Source organism: Aquila chrysaetos, chromosome 5 (genome assembly GCF_900496995.4).
Source record: "Aquila chrysaetos chrysaetos chromosome 5, bAquChr1.4, whole genome shotgun sequence".
NCBI classification, from domain to species: domain Eukaryota; kingdom Metazoa; phylum Chordata; class Aves; order Accipitriformes; family Accipitridae; genus Aquila; species Aquila chrysaetos.
In genome coordinates, this window is record NC_044008.1 from 62,451,422 (window position 1) to 62,473,330 (window position 21,909).

Genomic DNA, 21,909 nt, shown 5'->3' on the forward strand with positions numbered 1-21,909 from the left:
TGTACTCATTTGGAGGAAGGCTGGCCCCTAATACCTGGGAGTATCCTGCAATGAGGATGCATTTCCAACATGGTCCAAACACTGTGACCTGCTGCTTACTCAAGATTCATCACCAAGCCACACTGTCTGTCAAAGCAGATACAGAAAATCTATCTGGTTGGTTGTTCTACATCCGGCAAGTTAATCTTGTTTATGAAATTCAGCATTTCAGTATACATCTTCTTCTTATGACCAGAGGATATAATTACCTCTTACTGCGGCAGTGAATTTTAATAATTATAATATGGAAACATCAGAAGTCATTGGGATTGGGAATCCTTTGTGCCTGGCGCTATGCATGTAAGGAAAGGAACTTTTTAGATTGCATTTAAATTGGAAAATAAGCTGCCAGTTACTCTTATGACAAGTACAGAAGTGTAGGCGCAAAAGTAGATAAAATCAGCAGAAAAGCATTAACAGTAACAGGAAATGTTCTATAAATGCAGTAGTATTAAGAGGAAGACCAAGTAAAAGAACCAGTTGCAGCTCAGTAGAGAAGGAGAGCTACCCATGGATGATGATGTTCAGTATCTTCAACAAAAAGTCATCTGTTAATAAAGAAGTCATCCATGATCAAGTGGCTGCCATAGTTAATACTAGCAACAAAGGGTTAAGATCTCAGCCTGCAATAGGGAAGGAAAAAGTTGGAGAACACTGAGATTGATAGATTCATCCTAAGGCTTTTAAAGAACTGGCTCATAAATCTCAGAGCAATTGCTAATCACCTCTGAGAATTCATGGAAAATCAGGGAGGGAGAGTTCTGGCAACACAGAAAAGGCAAAACATAGTGTCTAGCTTGGAGAAATGGGAAAAGAAGGAAATGGAGTTGTGGAACAGCCACTTGAACTCTAGTTCCTAGAAAAGTAATTGAATAAATTATTTAACAATTTTTTAAGGACCCTATGCAGACAACAAGGATATAATTAGAAGCCCACACCATTTTGTCACGTATAGAGCTGTTGAACCAATCTGATCACCTGCATGTGACTGAACACTAGCCCCAAGGTGGAAGTGGGGCCGTAGAGCTGTCAGCAGTGGTACACTCTCCTAGAGAGAAAAACATCTTACTGGGAAGGAAAATGAGAGAGCAGCCTAAGAGACATGGACCTGGTAAGACCTCAGCTGGAGCTATGTGTCAAGTTTTGAGCTTCACTCTTTAAGATATGAACAAACTGGCTAGTCCAGAAGAGAGTGTAAAACAGAGATCTAGAAAAAATGACCTGAAAGGAAAGAGGAAAAGTTGTTAACACAGAGCAGGAATGAGTGAGGGGGGAGTGTCTCAGATACCAAGCTGCTGAAAAGAGAAGAAGGATCGTTTATTTTCCCATCCATCATAGGTGGGATAAAAATGGATTTAAATTGCAGGAAGAAAGGTTCAGGATGGAGGTGATATTGAAGCCATGGTATAGCTTAGACTCCCTTAAGAAAAGACCAGGTAACTGTTTATAAGAAATTATGTAGGTATTATCAAGCCTTTCTTGGAGGAGTGAGCCTATGACTACAGTATGAGATACACATATGTACCCTGGGCAGTTGTTCTCAAAGATCACACTATGGTGAAATTCCCTGAGGTGGCTTGGAATAGATGCACTTGATATGAAAATGGAAATATTATTTAACGTATGACATCATGTATTAGAAAGAAAACAAAATCTAATATAAGAAAATGCTACTTAGAAAAGGTCAACACTTGGAGTTGAAAGTTAAGAAGAACTGGGGTGGGGACTATGTAATATTTCTGACAGCATTCACAATGCAATCTTTAATAATATTATTACAAATAATTTTCTTCCACAGGCCTCTGATGCTTGAGTTACGTGATTACTGAGAAACTGCTTAACTCTACCTCATTTCTGTCCTCTGGGGGGGAATTTATTACGAGGGTAATAGACTCAGCTGTAAGAGCAACAATTTAGACTGACAGCAATTGGGAATAAGGCCCTGGAGACCACCATGACGTGGGTTTTACCTCTCCTTGATCCTGATATTTAAGAACAAATACGAGTCATTTAACTACCACCAGCCAAACCAGTAATATCTCCCTGCAGACACCCAAACCAGGCCATTTTCAAAGGGGTGTGGAAGGCCTAGGTTCAGTTTTGTTCATCGATCACTTCTCAGATCAGTCATGCTCCCCTCACATTCAGACAATTCTCCATCCATAAGCCAAATGCAAGAGGACTTTTCCAACCCACTCTGAATCACGAAGCCAGACCAGCTTCTGGACTGATCCAGCATGCCTTTAAAAATGTCAGTAAAAAATGTATGCGCTTGAATGACAGAGACACAAGGTCATTGTTTTTGAAAAGACCTGGTAAAAACCAGACAGAGGTTGATAGGATCACAGATCCAAGCCTGTGCTATATTATTCAAAGGATTCTGCAGATCAATGACCTTGGATTTATACTAAGTACATTGGGCACAGGGGTCTCTGCCAAAGCCCTTAGGCATTGCAGCACGCACATGCTTGCAACATCTGAGGGTTTCTGCGAGAGGCTGAAATACGGAGCTGCCTGTTTCCCCCTCCAGCCCAGCACCCCAGCAAAGGTGCCATCCTGCAGCCCTGCACTCTCACGTCACCCTCCTCTGCTCAGCATGTGGCACTGCCTCCGGTCTCATGTATAATTACCTGGACATCATTACCTCAAAGAAGCACAAAGAAATAATTCCTAGACTATAAACCCTCTCCACATGAACCGTTGTGAACTTTTGCACGTGAACCACAATAGCATTTGCAGTTGAGGTATTTTGAAGCCTGGGACTGCAAAAAACATGAACCTAGGCAAACCAAGAAGTTCTGTTGAGTCTGCCAATTATATCCCACTGCTTTAGATGGGATTTTTAAAGCCATGGGATTTTTAATTCATGTGTTGTTTTGGTGAAAAATGTAGAATTCTATTTGTAATCTAGACTTGATGTAAAAATAAACGGTCAGAAATTTCTTGGTAACAAGCTGCTACGCTGTGGAGAGCAGAAAAAACAGAGAAATATTGCAGCACCACTTTTGGTACAGCTAATCCAGGAGTCATGGAAACACCCTCTTGAAAATATCCAAAAAACCAAGCTCGTAAGAGGTACCCTCTGTCAGGAGTTTGTCCTGCTCATGGTACTTCACTGTCTGTACCACTTCCCTCCTGAAACTTCCTGCAAAGTTCACAGGCCATCCTCTCCGTGACATCTGTGGGGCTGCACCCAGCTGCCTGAATACTTGTGTTGGGCTCAGAGAGACACAGGTGGGAAAGAAAGCACTTAGTGCTAGGAAAATTGCTTTAATTCAAACCCAAGAGCCACTTTCTGGCTTGTAAAAAACATATTTGCACCTTCCTGTTCTGCTGCAACAGCTTCATTTATGGAGGAAGGAATTGGGAGCCCTAGCACAGCCTTGCATTTGCAGGCAGGTCCCACCTCCTCCTGGACACCAAACACCAGCCTTGGCCTCAAGCCTAGGAAAGAAGCAGGACGATGCAGAACAGATGCTGAATTCAAATTACAGATTGATAACAACACCCCCAGGCTCCTGCTCTCTAAGTTAGCAATAGGAAGAACAGTTTGGCAAGACATGAAAACTACATTTCAGTGTAGCTCTTCATGGAGACTGCCATACAGCCTGTTTTGAGCGCAAGGACATAAATATGCAGAGCATATCAACTGCCTCCATTCAGCACTGCAGACTTCACCTGAGCAAATGCAGGTGCCCACAGCCGAGCCAGTTGGGCTGGTGCTCTCTGATCACTGGGGAGAAACAGAGGACCCAGCTCCTTCAGCCTGGACATCTGAAAAAGCATTGGGAAAGTTTGACCTCAGAAGTACCTCTCCCTCAGTTGGCTATAAAGGAATCTGAGTGTTTTGTCTCTCTAAAGTAAAGATGAACTTATTCTTCGCCGTCTGCATGTTAGACTGAGAAGTTTCTGCTCCAGGACTTCTCGCCTGTCCATATTGGACCATCACAGCAGAAACAATCCTTGAAGCTTATGAGAAACCTGCCGTTCCCCTGACCATCCCGTGCTTGCTCTCCCGCCTGTTGACTGCCCACGGGCAGCCTCCCCAGAGGCAGGAGGACGTTCACCGCAGAGCCTGGCAGCTAACATGCTCCCTGAGGAACGGCGAAGTGCGCGCTTGACTCCGCACAGAAAAAGAGAAAACTGAACCCACATCTCCCACTTCCTGCTCTCGAGCTGCTCGCCTGCTGCAGGAGGCTGGTGGTTAACAGCCTCCCTCCTCTCCCTGCAGCTTTTAACCAGTCAGTGGACATCAAAAGCATACAGTCCTCCTGCACGGCCCCATGTCAGGCACTGCAGCTGCCAGGAGGAGCCCTTGCTCACACCACCCCCAAGACGTTGCCTTTCCCACTGGTGAGCTTTGGGGAGGTCCTGCTAAGCATAAACCAACACTCAGTCCCCTTTGGATAAACCAGCGTCTCTTGCATCGTTTGTACAAAAGGGCTGAATTCCTGTCTCAAACGGTAGAGATAACCTGCTTGAGCAGCACACCTATGTGTTAGTGACCAGGTGGAGGTCTGGCTCTGGTGCCATCTGTAACACCTTGTGATCTGTGTGCTCAAACTGCTTCACCCCCCACCACCCTAGTCCCAGAGAGGCAAGGGACGTGTTCAGCGTCCCTGGAGACCCGGCTCCTGCAACCACAGGGTAAAATAGCAGGGGAGGCATTGAGGTGCCTTACAGCAGGGTTCTGCTCCTGTCCCCACTCTCGACGTTCACTTTGAACAGACTCTGGTGCTCAGTGGCCCTGAGAGTTCACCCAGCAAGAAGCCACCCCAGGAAAACAGGGAGTCGCCTGCTGCTGAGAGCTGGACCAGTTCGTGGAGGGCGGTTCAACAGGGTCACCATGGGACTGCTGCTGAATGCAGATGGAGTTACAGAGGCAGGGGACGATTGAAGGGGAGGCCAGACCAGGTCAGCTCTCCACCCTTGCCATAGGTCTTCACCTGTCATAGCCTAAGTATCCTTCACATTGCTCTAAATATTGCTGTGCCTGTTGCTGAACCAAAACAGCGAAAGCTTATGGACAACCCAGGATCAGCAGGATCTCTGTGCCTGTGACATTTGTATATGTGCCACCTTCCTGTGCAGGCCCTGTAGACAAGTGTCTGTCTCCCCCACCTCCATCGGTGCTTCAGAGCGTGTCAGTAGTGCAGTGATGCTCCTGCCACAGCAGTTCTGTGTTGTTCATCCCAAGTTCCTGTAATGGACTGGATTAAGGGAGAAAAGTTGGTCTGATTACAGAAAGAATTTCCCTGGTGAATCCTGCACAGCTGCAGGATCTCACCATGTGAAGAAAAACAAAACCTGCTTTATTTGAGGGAAATCTGGGAGGTTATCCTGGGTTTGGCCTGACTCTAATAGTCATCTTGCACACTTAAACATATTGAATCTCTGTGTAATTAATCACATGCTACTACACCACGGCAACACACTTAGTATTATTGTTCTTCAGAATAATATTGTTTAAAAATACAGAGAACTACAACTTCACTGCAACTTGTGGTTGTTGTTCCTCAGACTGTGCTCCTGAGAGAGGGAATCTCTGGAGCTGAAAGCCGTTTTCTCAGCATGCTCTGAGCAAAAATAATGAATGTGACATTTCATGATCTCCACTGAAAGAGAAAAGTCTTTAGACAGGAAACAGGGCTGAGATCAAAATTAGTGTTACAGGAACAGCTTTCAGATCTGGCTTGCTCTTTTCTGGAGTGATATATTTAACTCCTTCAACTGAAGAAATTGCCTTCCTACTGCTGGAGCTGAAGCTAGCAGACAGAGGAGAAAATGAGCCAACACTGAAGAATTTATAAATTTATATATTTTATTTATTTATAAATAAATTTCTCACCTTGAGAATAAAATGTGGAAGCTGTCAAGGAAGACAACATCATAAATAAAGGAAAAAGCTTACAACAGAAGAAAAAATTGAGTCCATTATAATGATGAAGTGATTCAATTCTACTGCTTGGAAATATTCTGGTAAGGCAACTGAGGCAGTTACACTTTGCATGAGAGAGAGAGACAATTGCCACTCCCTGCAGAGCAGAATAAGACATCTTAGGTGTACAGGCTCTATCAGAGGATGAGCTGTAACCTTATTTGTTAAAATAAAAGTAAGTCTTTTTAAGGATTTTAACTGCACTGCATTTCAAGCTGTAAGAAGCTGGAGGACGTCCGCCCTTCAAGCTGCATGCCACCTGAGCAAAGCAACAATTCCAAAACATGATGTAAAAATATTTGCTACGTGCCCTCCCTGGCAGGCAGATCCACTCATGACAGTTGTCTGTTGCATCCAAGCCAAATAGTCCTGACGATGCTAATGCTGCATTTCTCCACAGGGGTACAGATGTGCACCCTGGGCAGGCACCACCAAGAGGTGCTGGGAGCTGCACTGTTAAAACAATGCAAGAACCCACAAGGCCTCCATCACACAGAGCAAGGCAAAGGTTATTAGTCAGCATCATCGTTATTTTCAAAAAAAAAGGACTAATGGCTTGGATTGATTTTGAGTCTTCCATAGGTGGTGTGTGTCAGAGAGGATGAAGGTGCACAGAGGTTGAAGCATGAATCCTCTGAGATGAGAAAAAACCAGCAGAAGACTGCATGAGGCTCTCACTTGGTGGAGATGAGGACCCATCCCACCCCAGCACAGGGAGGGAAAGGCCTGAGCGCAGCAATTCAAATCAACCTCCCCAAAACACTTCCCTCCCATGGGGAGGGGAAAAGGGGCTTTCAAGCTCTCTTCCCTCTAACCACAGGCAAACATTGGATCCTCCAGCACTGAAGGCAAAAGCAAATTCCGTACCACAGAAATGAATGTTGAGATTCGTTCGCGCCAGGGGCTGACTGGGGCTGGAAACAGACTGGAGTTCCTGAGCTGCTCTTCACTGGCTGCCAGGGCGCGTACCCTGACCCAGCGGTGGCATCTGAGCTCAGGAGCAGTCTTGCCCCCAGAAGGCAGCAGGAGGGGGAAGGGAGGAGGGGACTCAGCCGTGTCACTCTAACAGCATTGCATAAATCAGGGACACACACACACAGAGCACTAATCAGTGCTAACCCCGGGACTACAGGCATTCCTGCCTGTGTATTTCTGATCCTACAGTCACAAAAGAGCCATTTCCAGAGACCCACATCTTGTCCAGCAAAAAGCCACTCCATTCAGCACAGCCGGCTTTGTTCCCTGTGTTACAAAAATCACTGTCTTCCAGCTCTAAGTGCTGCTTTGCACAAGACGCAGTGCATGGCACTCGGCTGGCCCCCTCTGATCAGCCCAGCTCACCAGCACCAGCACCTCCCCCGTCCTGCCAAAATGCTGAAAGGCATAAGAACAAGCCTATTCATAGTCAACTCAGAGGAAGGGGTAAGACCCATTGGCTGCAGAGACTGAGCCTAATGCAAAGTCCACTGAGGTCAACTAAAAGAAAAATGGTGAAGCAGAAGAGCCCTTCCCAAGAAGAGCTCTGTGCAATTGAGGCTGTGGCAGCAGCCTGGGCCTGCCCGGCTCTCCATGCAACCCATCTGCAGGCAAACCAGCAGCCTGCTGGCCCAGGAGTGCCAAGATGTGGGCAGCTTCCCATGTGACATCAATGCAGATGATATAACAAGGTGATCTGTGTACCTGAAATGATCTGCACTTGGTTGCAAACTAGCAGCCTCTCAGCCCAGAAGATACGGGTGGAGCAGCTCTTGGCCTGGAGAAGGGAGCCTGGAGAACGCTGTGCCATTTGGTCATGGTCACCAGGGAGGTGGCAGTCCCCGTACTTCCCTGATCAGACTGGAGTGGTCCTCCCTTGGACACACAGAAGGAGTAGTGCATGGGTGCAAGCCTATAAGAACTTGCTGGGCATCACTGGCTGGAGCTCTGTGATCAAGTTCTCCAACCTACTTGAGTAAAAAAGGCAGCTGGAGATACAGCATTCAGTTTCTCTGATTCACAGTGAGGGCAGCAGCCCCCAGCTTCTTTCCCCTTTCATGTGCTGCTTGGGGTTGGTGGTCTTTATCTGTGGGTTCCTTGTCCATGGGGCTCCAATGTGGCCAGAAGACCTCCTGTTCTCTTCCAGAAGAGAGTCTCACCTCTGAAATGTGGCAGGTCCCACCTCAAAACTGACAAGATGCCAGAGCGGGGGATCGTTAATCATAGATATGCTGGAAGATGCCCTGTTCTATCCTACCTCCTACACTGATGAGGCAGGCAGCATCCTGCTTGGCACACATTGGGCAGCGCAGAGCACCAGCCACAGTGATCACAATACGCTGGGAATAGTGATTTGCACCATCTCTCCTCCCTGCCACTTCCAGCACAGTCAGCAAGATGCACATCAGAAGAATTTGCCATGGCCCTGTCCTTGAGCTGAATTAGAGCCCGTGTCTCTGGACAGCACTGAGAGAAAGCTTTGTCCTTCACCAAAGATCTATATTCAGACTTGGTAAATTGTGCTGGCCAAAAGCAGAGGAGGAAGCAGGAGTGAGGGAGTCTAGCAAAGCCCGGGGCAATGCAGGTGAGATAGGATCAAAATTATTTTCCAAAAGGGACCCACAGATAATTTAAACATGATTTCTTTCTGGAAATACCTGAAGTTCTATTCTTCATCCCATAACAGGCTGAAGTTCAATTCCAGTCTTCATTTGGTGCCAGTTATCACTGTGATAATCAGCAGTTCACAGCGCAGAGACAAGTCATAGGGTCTCCTCTAAATCTTGCTACTGAGAGTGATTACTTGGCCTTGGGTAATGAATTAGTCCTATTATATAGCAGCTGGCACAGGAGAAGCAAATCTGCTGCTCAGGCAGCTCATTACATGGGCAGGGCTGGAACTGCTCAGCCATGTGCTACACACGCAGCCCTCAGCAGGATTTTTAAACTGAATTCTGCAGATAGTCCATACACTTCTCTGGGACTGCAAAATACACTACATTCATCAATCCAGTTTCTGGCTATTCCTTTCTGAGTTAAGCATTTGCCCACCCCTTGGAAATATAATTCCTCTTCTGTGCAATTTCTGCATGGCATTTTGCCGTTTCAGTATCAAATTCGAACTGCATTAATTCTTCATTCTCTGCCATCCCTTGCAAACTGTCACTCCAAATCTCCATTTTTCTCCTCCAAACACCTCCATACTAATTATTCCTTCTCCCCCACTACCAAAAACTTGCCAGCTCTTGATGCTGCCTCTTCTACAACCAAGCCTCACTTCTGCAGCAACCGAAACTGTGCTTGTCATGCACCAGCTTGTCATTGTAGGTCTAGCTTTGTGGCTTTGTGGCACATGGCTCAAGGAGGAGCAGGCGAGCACACAGCAACCACAGGGTTTTGTTTTGGCAACATGAGTAAAGTGCTAAATAAGTGAATTAGAAATGATCAGGAAGACAAAGCAGATCCAGCCAGCCAATTTAAAAGAACATTCTGAAAGTGCTTATAGATTACCAGAGGAAAAAAAAGCAGAATGACAGAATACACTCAATAGCAACGTTATAGCCATGACGGCATATGTGTTAGATACTCTTGGGAGTGCTGGTATCTGCTGTTAGACCAACTATCACAAGCATGCTTTTGAAAACATAAACTCCTTTCTGTGAAGACTTTCAGGAGAAAAGAAGCAGTCAAGGAGTGAGAGAACTACTGTGCAAAATAAAAAATGTATAAGTGAGAGAGCAAGGAGCAGAAACAAAAAAAGTTAGTCTTCCTCAAGTCAAAAGTGAACCTCAAAGGCCTGATGATGCCGCTCACTCCTCAAGTAATTCAAGAAAAGGAGAGTGAGAAGTGTGCTGTAAATATGTGCGAGTTATACATAATTTTTTACATGAGGCAAAAGCCTGAAGAGCATCAGTAAGTCTCCAGTGAACAGGTAACATCACAGCAAACAAATTACACTAGTAATAAAGGCAGAATACTACATATGGAGGTAATAATTGGAATCCTACAGGTATCTTTCATGTCCCAAACAATGTCCACCAGCTCAAATACCCTTGCTTCTTCCCTCTGTCTTCCACAAAAGCTGGTCCTTTGGCAGCCCAGGGAGCTCTCAGGAGAGGGGAGATGCTTCATTTTAACCCCTTCCATGGTCCCCATTCAACTGCTGAATTTTTTCTCAACAGTCTTAGGGCTGCTTGACCATGTCTCTGACTGAATGGGTGTGAGAAGGCTAGCGGAGGCCATAAGCAATGCTGAAATGCCAAAAAGCATACTGCAGGTCCAGTAAGAGATCAGATTTAACTCTGAGCTAACAGATCTGCCTCTGAAAGTTAAGGAAGATTTTACAGGGGTTTCAAGTAAAAGATAGGGGCAAATATGGGAAGATAAAATGAGCAGCTTGGGTTAATTATGTTGTGATGTACCTCTGCTCCCTCCACACTCTCACACCTTTCTCCCTTTTACCTATTCCTGGACTTGCTGAGTGTGAGAGGGCATTTCAAAGACTAAAATTCAGTGCTAATGGGACAACCTGACAGTTACAGGCTTTGTATCCAGCCCAGAGGGAGCTCCTGCTTTCTCTCTATGTAATGTGTTAAAGCCTTGCAGTGTTGCCCCAGCTCTGGCAGCTCCTCTAGCAATGCTGCCCAGCTCTGGATCAGGTGTTGCAGCAGAAAGCAGCATCACAGCTGGGCTGGGCAGACCCTCTGCAGCTTTCACGTCAGCTGCGTGCCTTCCTTCGGAGCACTCTATAGGACAGTCACGGAAAACTCACTTGCATGCCTTCCTTATGGACCTTGGCTGGATCCATCCTATGATACAAACATCCCAGGTCTTCACAAGACTTTTTATTTTTAATTACCTTTTACTGAGCTTGTTTTCCTCCATGAAAAATCAACTGACAGGGCAGAAGAGAAAGGCACAGAACTGATCAACAGGGACACACCAAGTGATAGCAGACAAAACAGTTAATGTTGAAATTATTTTGTTCCTAGCATACACCCTGGAGACTGCAGTAGCAGAGGTGCAGAGGGCTATCGCAAGCTGCCACAGAGCTGGGAAAGCCCTGGGAGATCTGTGCAGTAAACAAACTTGGTGCTTAGACCAACACTGGAAGACCACGGTGCTTTTGCTGCCAGCATCACAGTGGGAATATCTGTGGCTCAAGAACAGTCTGCACAGTCTACTCTTACCAGCTACGAGCACAAGAAGAAGTGCCAGACAGATCTCAAAAGATGCCAGAGAAAGATTTTCGACCTTTGGTTCTGCACCCGTCTACGAGTTCAAAGATCAGTGACCACAGTCACCTGTCAGTCAGCCTAAATTCACTCCAAAGTGGCCCATACCAACAACTGAGTACTGAGGGGACTGCTCACAAATGCTGAAAAAGGTGTATGTTAAAAGACATTGGCCTGTTCCGCTGCTAGATGCGCTCTTCTACAAAATGCAGAGTGGTAGCTCCTGAGTAACCCATGGCATCCCCCTTCTGGAATTTGCCAGCAAAAAAGCAAACCACAAATGTACTAGGCTAGTACAAAAGCTGGTTTGATAGCATAATGTGGAAAACTGGATTACTAGTACGAGCAAAAAACTTTCATTGGTATTACAGCCACCTGTAAAAGCAGTGTTTCCCAGGTCGGTCACCACAGCGTGTACAGAGAAAGTACCACAGCAGGCAGAGTACTACCAGCAAGTCTATAGGTCATGGAGTACAGCCTGCTCTCCCCCTCAACTAAAACAAGTGCACTTTTGCTGGTATGGCAGGTATGCGAGGGGCTCTTGCAGGCCCAGCCCTCTCCCATGCCTAACCCCCATGCTGCATAGGCTCAGGCTGTCTGCCTGCACTGCAGATACAGTGCAAATCTGGAGAGCTGATAGCCCAGGTTTCCTGCCACATACCAACCCTTTACACGAGGTCTTCTTAATAGGTAATATTTTACACAGCGGTGTGACATAAAAAATTCCAACCATGCTAAAGCATACTTACATTTTTCAAGACAAACACTTGTTGAAGCACCCTGTTCTTGAAAAACAGCGGCTGAACAAACTGTTAGCCTTGATTTTACTCTGTTCTGCACTCTAAGTGGATCATACCAATAAAAGGGAGTGTGACATGTAATTAAACATGGCCAATGACACTTTAAACTGACGTAAACTGATGACAGCGTGCAAAGCACAGAGTGTGGACCATCAAGTTCATTATGCTTCTTTCAGATTTCCCCAGGTCCTCCTTCCCTGTCTGCAAATGCAGAGCCATGCTCGGTTACTGGAAATGTGCACAGCAGGGAGCAGCCACCGCAACATGGCCCAAGCTTTTGGGAGACTTCCAGCAAATCTGCCATGTGTGCACAGTAAGCGAGGCACATCCCGTAAGCGCTGGATTCTGAAAAAGCTGCACAGAACAAGTGCTCCCTGGAAGTGTCAGAAATCAAAGACAGAAATATGGGTGCCTTATGTCAAATATTCCAAGACACAAGTTAGCAGTACTGCCTGCCTGCCATGCTCAGCAGGCTGGCTCCCCATGCTCTGCCAATGGTGCGAACAGGATGAACACATGCAACATGAGCAATACCACTCTTGCTGCCCTGAGTTGTAGCGTGGCCACAGCGAAAACAACTGCAACAGTCCAAAATATTTCCAAAGGCAGATACTATCTGCAATGCTGCAACACCACATACTTGATACTATTATTGTGGGACTTCTCCAAAATAGAAGAATGTCCTATATTTGGGATTGCACTTGGTGTCAGTAGTCAGTGAAATAATGAAAACAAGTCCTGAGTACATACTCAGGCATTTAAGATTCTGGTAACGCAGAAGCAGGGTGCATTACTAAAGTGATGTGCTCCATGGGGCATAAGCAACTATGGAACATAAGGAATCATGGAGAATAAAACAAAGGTTTAATCTGGTTATTTAAATGACTGGTTAATTCCACCTGGTCATTTATTATCACACAGGTAAAAGCGAAATAAGTAGAGAAGACCAAACCCCACCAAATCTGCCAGAATCTTCTGGTCTTGGTTTCAGAGCTAAATTTTCCATTTTGGACACCAAAATAAAGGAGTTTTTTAGAAAATACTGAGTATCTGGCATCTTCTCATTATTCCTACTGTGTCTTTTTAAACTACATTCAGTATAAAGTACCATGTAATACATTCAGCACACGTTGTTTGCAGCGCAACACTCAAGACATTGAAGGTGCATTTTGCACCGAAGCTGGAAAGTGAGACTATTTAGAGTACCCCATGCCTAACACTGCAGAAATCACTCCCATGTTTGTCTATGGATGCATGCCCCACTCAGAGCACAGAATGAACAGGCAATTATTTAGGGATCCAAACAATCTTCAAATGAGTCTTTAAAAGATATACATTTTTCATCTTCACTGTATATCCACCCTTAACATGCAGGTGCATGGCAACTCATTTAATCTTTAACATCTACAAGGCAGACATCTGCAGCAAGACCGTTTTTAGACTCTCTTTGTAATCCATGGGCAGAAAGAGGTCCTTCCAGATTAAGCCTCCCATGATGTTTTTTCATCTTTTAGCTAAGGATAAAAAAAAAAATCTTTAAAAATTCTGTCCTGTGCAATTTCTGCAAAGCTACCAATGTGACTGTTCTCACCTGCTACAGGTGCAGCATCCATGAGTCCATCTTCTGCAACACCCCAACTTGTGCAGAGGACAGAAGAGCTCACAAAAAATGCCACACCCATCAGTAAGATCTTTCCTTTCACAAATATTCAGTTTTTAAATTCTATCTATAACTTCAACAGTCCAAGACACTTATCACCAGGTACATGATAGACTGCACTCTTACAAGCGAGGGATTGTGAACTATAGTATCACATCTCCTTCACACTCTCATGGGCTTTAAAATCCCTCAGAAACCTTGATCAAAAAGTGATCTTCTGGCAGCAAAACATTTCCTCACTCTTTGAATATGAGAAAATAGATTTTTTCATTTCATTCACATTTTCCAGAAATGTCAATGGTCAGATGACCAGAAGTTTCAATTCTGAAAAGATACAGTTACACAAAGTCATAGATATGAAAAATGACACTTCGAAACTAAAACGCAAAGCAATACCACACGATTCTCATTGTCACTCCTATCCCACAAATGCCCCACTTTGGACAAAGATTTGCTGTTGAATCACACAAAGCAGATCAGCCTCAGCAGCTGTGAGCACTGAATTTTGAAAACTATGCCCTTCCCCCGAGACAACACCCACAGCAGCCTCCATCTACAGCCTTGCGAATCTCCCCCTTTGCCTTCCTTGAACATCCCCAAAGGGAGTCATCCCTGCACCGGGAGAATCAAAATCAACCTTCTGCACCTGGAGGAGATGCTGTCCCAAATTCGGCCGTAGTTGGTGCTCCTCCCCAGCACCATCTCTCAGTGGCGGCAGAACAGCCAGAACGCTCAAGGCAGTGCCACAGGCACCCCTGGGCAGGGTTGGCAGGAGACCCGAGTACCAGCTCCAGCCTGGCAGTTGCTCAGCCAAGTAGCTTAACTGCTAAGCTTGCACCATCAGAAGCTGAACACCATACAGGTTTCCTGAGCACAACGCTGTGCTCACTCCCTAGCCACATAAAAACCACAGAAGGGATCAGCACCCACAGCCTTATCACACTGGATTAAAGACCAGATTCCTCTCCCATCACACAAGACTACGTATTGGAGCATTACTTGTTCCATGGAGTATCCTTAGAAAAAAGCAGTGGTAGCAGCCGCATTCATACCTGAGATCACCATACTTCCCCTTGGTCCTTGTTGCTCTCTATGACTCTTTATGTTGAATTGATTTTTGAGTAGGGAGATGGAGGAACGAGGGAGTGTGATAACAAACTCCAAGGATGCTGAAGAACCTGCTAAGAAAGCAAAGCAGCATTGCTGCATGCAGGAGGTACCGACACCACATACAAAGAGCCCAGGCCTCAGGTACTCACAGCCAGCCAAGTACTGCCCATACACAACCTTATTCTTTTTACAGTCATCAGGAGAAGAATGCTCTGTTGCAATAGGTACCAACATCTCTTTTCCAAGCGTATTGTACACATTATATAGCTCCCATGATAGCAAGAACAGCTCCAGCAGCTGCTTGTGCCAGCCCTTGCTGTGGCAACACACAGCACAGCCGTCAGGTCATAGCACTGGCTACAGTAATGCTCATTTCTAGGACTGGCTGGATATTTTCTGACAAAATGTTTCAGGGTTTTTCTTGGTCAAAATACTCTCCATCACTAACCTGAAGAAAGAGAAATATAGACCATAATTTTTTTCTCTCTAAAAATAGGGGTTTCATCATAATACTGTTTCACATAAATGTTCAGAAATTTAATTTTTTCATGAAATGGAATTCTCCTTGCTCATCAGCTGGCAGGTTTTAGTTTCTCCTTAAGGACACTGTCTCCTTGGATCATATCAGCTTACAACATGATAGAGTTTGGCACAGAAATCCTCTGCACATTCTCTGCTATTACAAAATAAATTAGAGGCATTATTGTTTCTATGAATTCCTTTTATCCTTTTTTTCTATGACTACTCAGGCACAAAGAATGAAGCAGTTCATGCCATGCCATGTCTTCCGCAGCTGAATGTGCCACAACCTCCAGGCTCAACTGTTTGCACATTTCAAGGTCCCTGTGGCAGATGTCACAGATTGGGTTAGGTGAGGTGAGTTACCCCCCCAAATATTACACAGCAGTGGAAGTAATGTATACTACTGTCTGATGCCTGCACATGCACGATGCATCAGGGAGAAGCACGTGATTCTTTCCTTCCAAAGTGCCTCACAGTTCCAGTAAATCAAGCTGTGAAAGTGCAGACAAGATCAGTGGCAGCTCTCAGTCCTACTCAGTCCAGCTCGCTCAGTCAGATTCCAGAGCCACCTCCATCCGTGCTAGAAGCACACACTGTGCTTCATACAGAGACTTACATCTGTGGGATGACTGAAGCTATAAAAAGTGCTGACAATTTTCAGCAAATTTGCATATGTTGCTACTGCTGCTGCTTATATAACTGAATTCTAACTAACCACAAATACAAAAAGCAATGCCCAAAATAGATTTTAAAACAAACCACTTGCAAATGTGACTGAATGACACATCTCCCCACCCCTCTGAAAATCACTTCTCTAGAAAAGGCAGACGCAACAGCCAGTGTTTCCCCAGAGGGTCCCATGCAAAGCACCTCCTGGAGTACATACCCCAGAGGTTTAACACCACCTCAGACTCTTGACATTTATGCTGCCCTGCACCAATAAAGATTGTGACAAACTGGGACACACCTGGGACTTGTCCTAGGTTGCTCTCAGGTCTGGAGCCATATAGATCTTTCTACACACATCATCATCCCAAGCATCTCTGATGCAGGTGGGTTGAGGAGGCAGTCAGCCTCTAGGTAGGAAACATTTTGTTGCCTTCAGCTGTTATGAAATCCCTCACTGTATCACACACCACATTCCATTTGCTGTATACCTGTGTTCACCATGGCAGTGCTGGCTTGAAGGACTGCTCATTGCCTGTATTTAAACAGAATCCTCTTTGCACCAGGTTGGAAAGGGCAATTGCTTAACCTGGGACTGCAACAGTCTGGTACAGAGGGTGCCTGTATGGCTCTGCTCAAATGGTCAAAAAGTCAGGCAAAAAATATAAGAGTACACATGAGGGAGGAAATGGTCAGAAGACGCAGCTGCTAGTCCCCAACTTTCAGGTCTCATGGCTGACATAGCTATAAATCGCCAGAGGGGTGAAGGCTGAAGCTGATGGTGTATCTACTCAATGGAATATGGATCACAAGCAACAACATCACTCCTTCCCCAAGCCCTTGAATTTGCAGAAAAGTGTTGCTTGCTTACAGACCAAGATCAAAGCAAAACCCTATGAATTTGGCAGCACTCTTTTGGACTCCTCTGGTGTCAATGGATGCCACATTCCGGAAATATTGGTTAGGGGCTGTTTCTCCATTAAACTACTATCTCCAAGAGCACAACAGTATAAGAAACAATATTTGGCTTCCCAGCACAAGGAAGACAAGGACACACTGGTGCAAGTCCAGCAATGGACCACAATGATGATTAAGGGATGGCAGCATCTGTCATACAAGGAAAGGCTGAAAGAACTGGGACTGTTTAGCATCAAGACAAGAAGGCTTGAGAGGGATGTTATCAATGTGTATAAAAACCTATGGGGGGGACAGTAAAAAAAGCAGAGACAGACTGTTCTCAGTGATATCCAGTGAAAAGATGAGACACAACAGGCACACATTAAAACACAGGAAATCCCTTTTAAACACAACAAAAAACTGTGAGGGTAGTCAAAGACTGGAACACATTGCCCAGAAAGGCTGCAGAGTCTCCATCCTTGCACATATTCAAAACCTGACCAGACATGGCCAGGGAAGCTGGACTAGCTGATCTCCAGAGGTCTCTTCCAACTCAGTGATTCTGTGAACAAGACCACAGCAGCCTCCCCGACTGCTGCCAATGACCCTGCCCTCAGGGAACCCATCTGGAATGCCATCACGGTGCTAATAGCCTCTCTTGCTCACTTTGCTCTCTACTTTTGATAGTCTTTTGGTTTATGCTATCCCTTTTGCTTTATGACAACTGTATCCTCTCCAGAGCTCACAGAGACATCTTGTTTCTGGCTTATCCCTACCATACACTCCCCAAGTCCTCCTCCAGCTCTCATTGTTTCCATCATTGCCATGAGCAGGAACCTCCAGCCATCATTGTTTTCTTCTAACCCACCACTGTGGGCTTGCAGCAACCACAGGAGCAGGAAAAAAGGATGCCAAACGTCTTTACCCCTTTACCTCCCTGTGTCTCTCTTGCCCCACATTTACTACAGTTTTGGTCCTTTCCTTGATCTTCTGTGATGAATGAACTGAAAACACATTTTTGCTAGCAAGAGAACTCAGGAGGCAAAGGCAGCAATTCCTCAGGAATGCCCATCTCTAGCACTGGAGTTCATTTCCCACAAGCCACCTTCATGGTTTTCTCAGAGCTGTCCAACCCCACATTTGCCATTAAAACCCATTCTGGTTAACCACCAGCCATGGATACCTGTTTTTCTTTGGAAGAGCCAAGAGCTCCCTCTCAGTGTGAGTGCACACAAGGAGGAAGAGCCTGCCCTATCCTCAGCTCCTGGATAAGCCAGCTAGAGCCATGTGGCAGCACGCAGATGATCAGTGCTGGCAGTTCCACAGCTCGGATGCCTGTGAAGAGACGCAGGTGCTGTTGGTGCAGCACGGTTCCTCCCAAGTCAGAGATAGCATCAGAAACAGTTATTGCTCCTCTTTCGTCCAGCAGGAACCAGCATGCTGCAGACTGGCTGCTAAACTAACTGCTCAAGGGTGGAAGAGAGTCCCCTCTCAGCTGCTGTCTTTCATACCTTTCTTGCTTCCCTCTTTCAGCTCAGGACCAAAACTCAGTGAAGACTTTAGAGCAGTGCTGTCAGAGGAGATTTCAGTGATGGTAAACATGAAGTTGTATGAATGAGAAAATCCAGCCTGCCTGCCTATACACAGTGGCAGGCTTAAAGTTACAAAGGCTTCAGAAGAAGGCCATCTCCTTTTGCTAGCACCCAGCCACCTGACAGACTTTGCTGTGAGGAGAAAAGGTGTGTGCCATGCAGGCCAAACCCTGCCAGCCCTGGCACACCTTGGACAATGCTGTGAGCCACGTGCATTCACTGCTGTGGCAGAAAATGCAGCCAGCTGTCCTTTGGGACAATGAGCTCCAGAGAGAGGAGCACAGGTACCTGCTGGAGTGAACTGGGCATGGGGAAGTGAGGGCAGGACAGAGCGTGGGAATAACATCTTTCTTTTTCAACAACAGCATGTGGTTAAGTTCAGCTCAGAACATAATGCTGAACCTTACTGAAAGCTGCAGGGCCAGGGCCACCCAAAGCCAATATAAGTGCTGGTTGGTACTGAAAGGAGAATCGTGTTCATGGCCCCATCTGGCTATGCATTGTCATCTCCTCCCTGACACCAGCTCCAGTGTCAATGTGGTTGGACAGGGGCTTGGATCAGAGAACAGAGAAGAACAGTATTTCTGTCATTGTGTCTTTCAGTTAGGTCAGGCCCCTGAGCAAGCTAGCTGCGTACCTGCACACAAGGGAAAAGCTACCTGCATAGAGCCATGAGAGAGAAACACACACAGATCTTTCTTCTTCTCATGCATCTACTCTACTGTAATGTGTGCCAAGTACTTGTGGTCCCATAAATATGGTTAATTTGGTTAATTAGCTCTCATTTGACATATTTATTAACTCCGGCTCATAGTCCTTATTAGGCACCACCTCTGGAGAAAAGGAAAACATGCCAGCATGAACACCACTCAGCACATGCTATCTTTCTTACCTTCTTTCCAAAAGTTTGCTCAAGAGAAAGGAGGCTAGGATGTGTCTTTGTGTCTAGGATGTGGACAATTGGTCTGCAGCAAAGTTGTCAGTGGTACATAAGCCAAGGATCAAAAGGGCACATTTGGGGGGCTGCAGGCACCGATCTGAGCACAGTGGAACTTGCTCAGACTTAAGTAGGAAAAGAGGAGTTTCCAAGAGGGAGATGATAAGACAGCAAAGTTATTGTGTACAAAGAAGTGATTTTTCCACTGCCTTTGCTGAGCAGAGTTTGTCTCATCTCATCATACATGTTGCCTCAAACAATTCCTAAATTCCTGGTTAGATGTATAAATATTTAGCAATTTGTGAAACCACAAACATTCACATATCTCAGTGAATGATCTTGTAGGTGGCAAAAGTGACAAACAAAAGGACTCCCACATTCTTAAACTAACAAAAAAAGTGCTTCAGTGGCACAGAAAAGTCCTTGGCCTCACTCTTGTAGCACTGAGTGGGGAAATTTTGCTTCTACTTTCCTGCCTTTCCAGGTAAGAATGAGAAACAGAAACTCAGTGGAAACATCACAGATTTTTTAATTCATTTGGACTAGAGAAACCAAAAGGAAATGCCAGATCTATAGGCAAAAAGTCCTTTTGCACAGAACCTTTTGCTCACAGGACATTGCTCTGTATGCATCTGGTGGGCCCGGTTCTGCTCAGGGCTGTCCTGCCGCTCTGGATTCCCCAGAGGGCGTGCATGGAAAACCTGGGGCGGGTAGTGCCTGCCTTGCATGTAAGCAAAGCAGGCTGTCTGATTCCCCTTAGAAACCTGGAGGACAGAGGCTGACCTGACAAACATTGTGCTGCTAACCACTTTAGCCCAGTCACCACAGGGACACTGCTTTAGGAAACCATTTCCATACCCGCATCCTATGTTAAGTTCCAAATAGACAACAGGGCATGGTCAGCGAGGGAAAGACTGATGGGCTCACAGCAGGTTCTTGCTTTGGTGCGTGAGATGCTTCAGATTTCACTTGCAAAAATGCAGAGATTGTGAAGGCAGTCTTCGTGGACGTATATTTCACACTCGCATCGTGCCTTGTTTGCATAGGAGAGGAAGTAATAAGTTCAGATGCAAGCAGTCCTGAGGTGGGAATACAACTGTTGCCCTAGCTGTCAGGGCCCTGAAAACAACTGAAGCTAACAGAGCTTCTCAGCATCCTGATGGAAAGTCCATGACCTTTGAGTCCGGGCAACTGACTCTAACTCTGCTGGGGCTCTCTGGGGCTCTGCCACATATACAGCAGCAAGGTATCTCCAGCCAGCTGGGGAACTGTTGCAACAGAAGGGACGTATCTGAATTACCGTTTCCACAACGTAAAGCCAAGTGATGTTCAGTGAAAGGAAACGAGAGGGAGAGGGAAGAGGAGAAGGAGAGAGAGAGGAAGGAGGGGAACCTGCCCAGCATCTGGCCCACATGGATGATTGACAGGAGCTGTGTCACCTCAGCCACTGGCTTCTGCTGCTGTTCAGCAATTGTGAAAACACAAGTGTCCAGAGAACCCCGCGGATCGCCACGCACCCTGAACCCTGCCACTCCATGGCTGTGACTGAGGGTACCAGAGGCTCCGGCTGCCGGAGCTGGGCCGGGCAGGCTGCTCCTCCTCCGACTGCCGCATACTCTTCCCAGCACCCAGCACACTGCAGACCTGGGGTGGCCGGGGCACCAGCTCTGCCCTGGGCACAGGGCAGAGCGATGCCGAGGTGGGTCCCCGACAGCAACGCCGGCGTGCAGCCGCGCGTTCCGCCCCCAGCACTGCTGGCACCCCGCGGCCAGCCGAGCTGGCGGCTGGGGCGGGACGGCCCCGGGCCGTGCCCGGCGAGCCGAGCGCGGGGCGCTCCGGGACGGCTCCTTCCCCCGGCCCGGCCCGGCCGCCGAGCGGCTCCCGCCCGCCCGCCTCCCCCCCCCCGCCGCCCGCTCGGCGCGGCGCCGGCCTCGCTCCTACCTCCAGGAGCTGCACGTAGCTGGCCGGGAACCAGCCGCGCAGCCCGTCCTCCTTCTGCCCTTCCCACCAGCCGCCGTCCGGCACCTGCAGCACCGTGATCAGCTCCCCCGCGGCGAAGCGGAGCCCCTGCCGGTGCCGCTCCCCGGAGAAGGGGTACAGCGTCTGGCAGCGCGAGCCCGACATCCTGCCGAGGGACGCGGCCGCGCTCCGCCCGCAGCCGCCCCGGCCTCGGCCGCCGCTCCGCGCCCGCCCGGGGCGCCGCTGCCCGCCCCGCGGCGCGCAGGGGCTGCGGGAGGGCCCGCGCTGGCCGCGCCCCTCGCCCGCCCCGCTCCGCTCCGCTCCGGGGGCGCGGCGGGCGCCGAGCGCGGGCGGGGGCAGGGGCAGCGGCAGCGGCAGCGGCAGGGGGAGCGGGAGCGGGAGCGGGGCAGCCCCGGCGCCGGGCGCGCACGGGCACCGCCGGCTCGGGGCGGGGTGGGGGAGAGGCGGGACAGGGAGAGGAGAGGGGGAGGGGGAGGGAGGGGGAGCGGGGCGGGGGGGGCGGAGAGGCCACCGGGGTGCGCAGTCCGCTCCGCGCGTGTGGCACTCCTGTCGGCGGGA

The 21,909-nt window shown here is 47.4% G+C and overlaps 1 protein-coding gene across 3 annotated transcripts in view; it reads right to left on the minus strand.

Moving 5' to 3' along the window:
* Positions 1-21,577, minus strand: part of GAS7 (growth arrest specific 7) — a 106,970-nt gene extending 85,393 nt beyond the window's left edge. For all 3 annotated transcript variants that reach the window (XM_030016467.2, XM_030016468.2, XM_030016466.2), the window contains exon 1: positions 21,313-21,577. In XM_030016467.2, the coding sequence (XP_029872327.1) occupies positions 21,313-21,495 (183 nt within the window). In that variant the 5' untranslated portion in view covers positions 21,496-21,577. The remainder of the gene's footprint in view (positions 1-21,312) is intronic.
* Between the last annotated feature and the right edge of the window lie 332 nt (positions 21,578-21,909).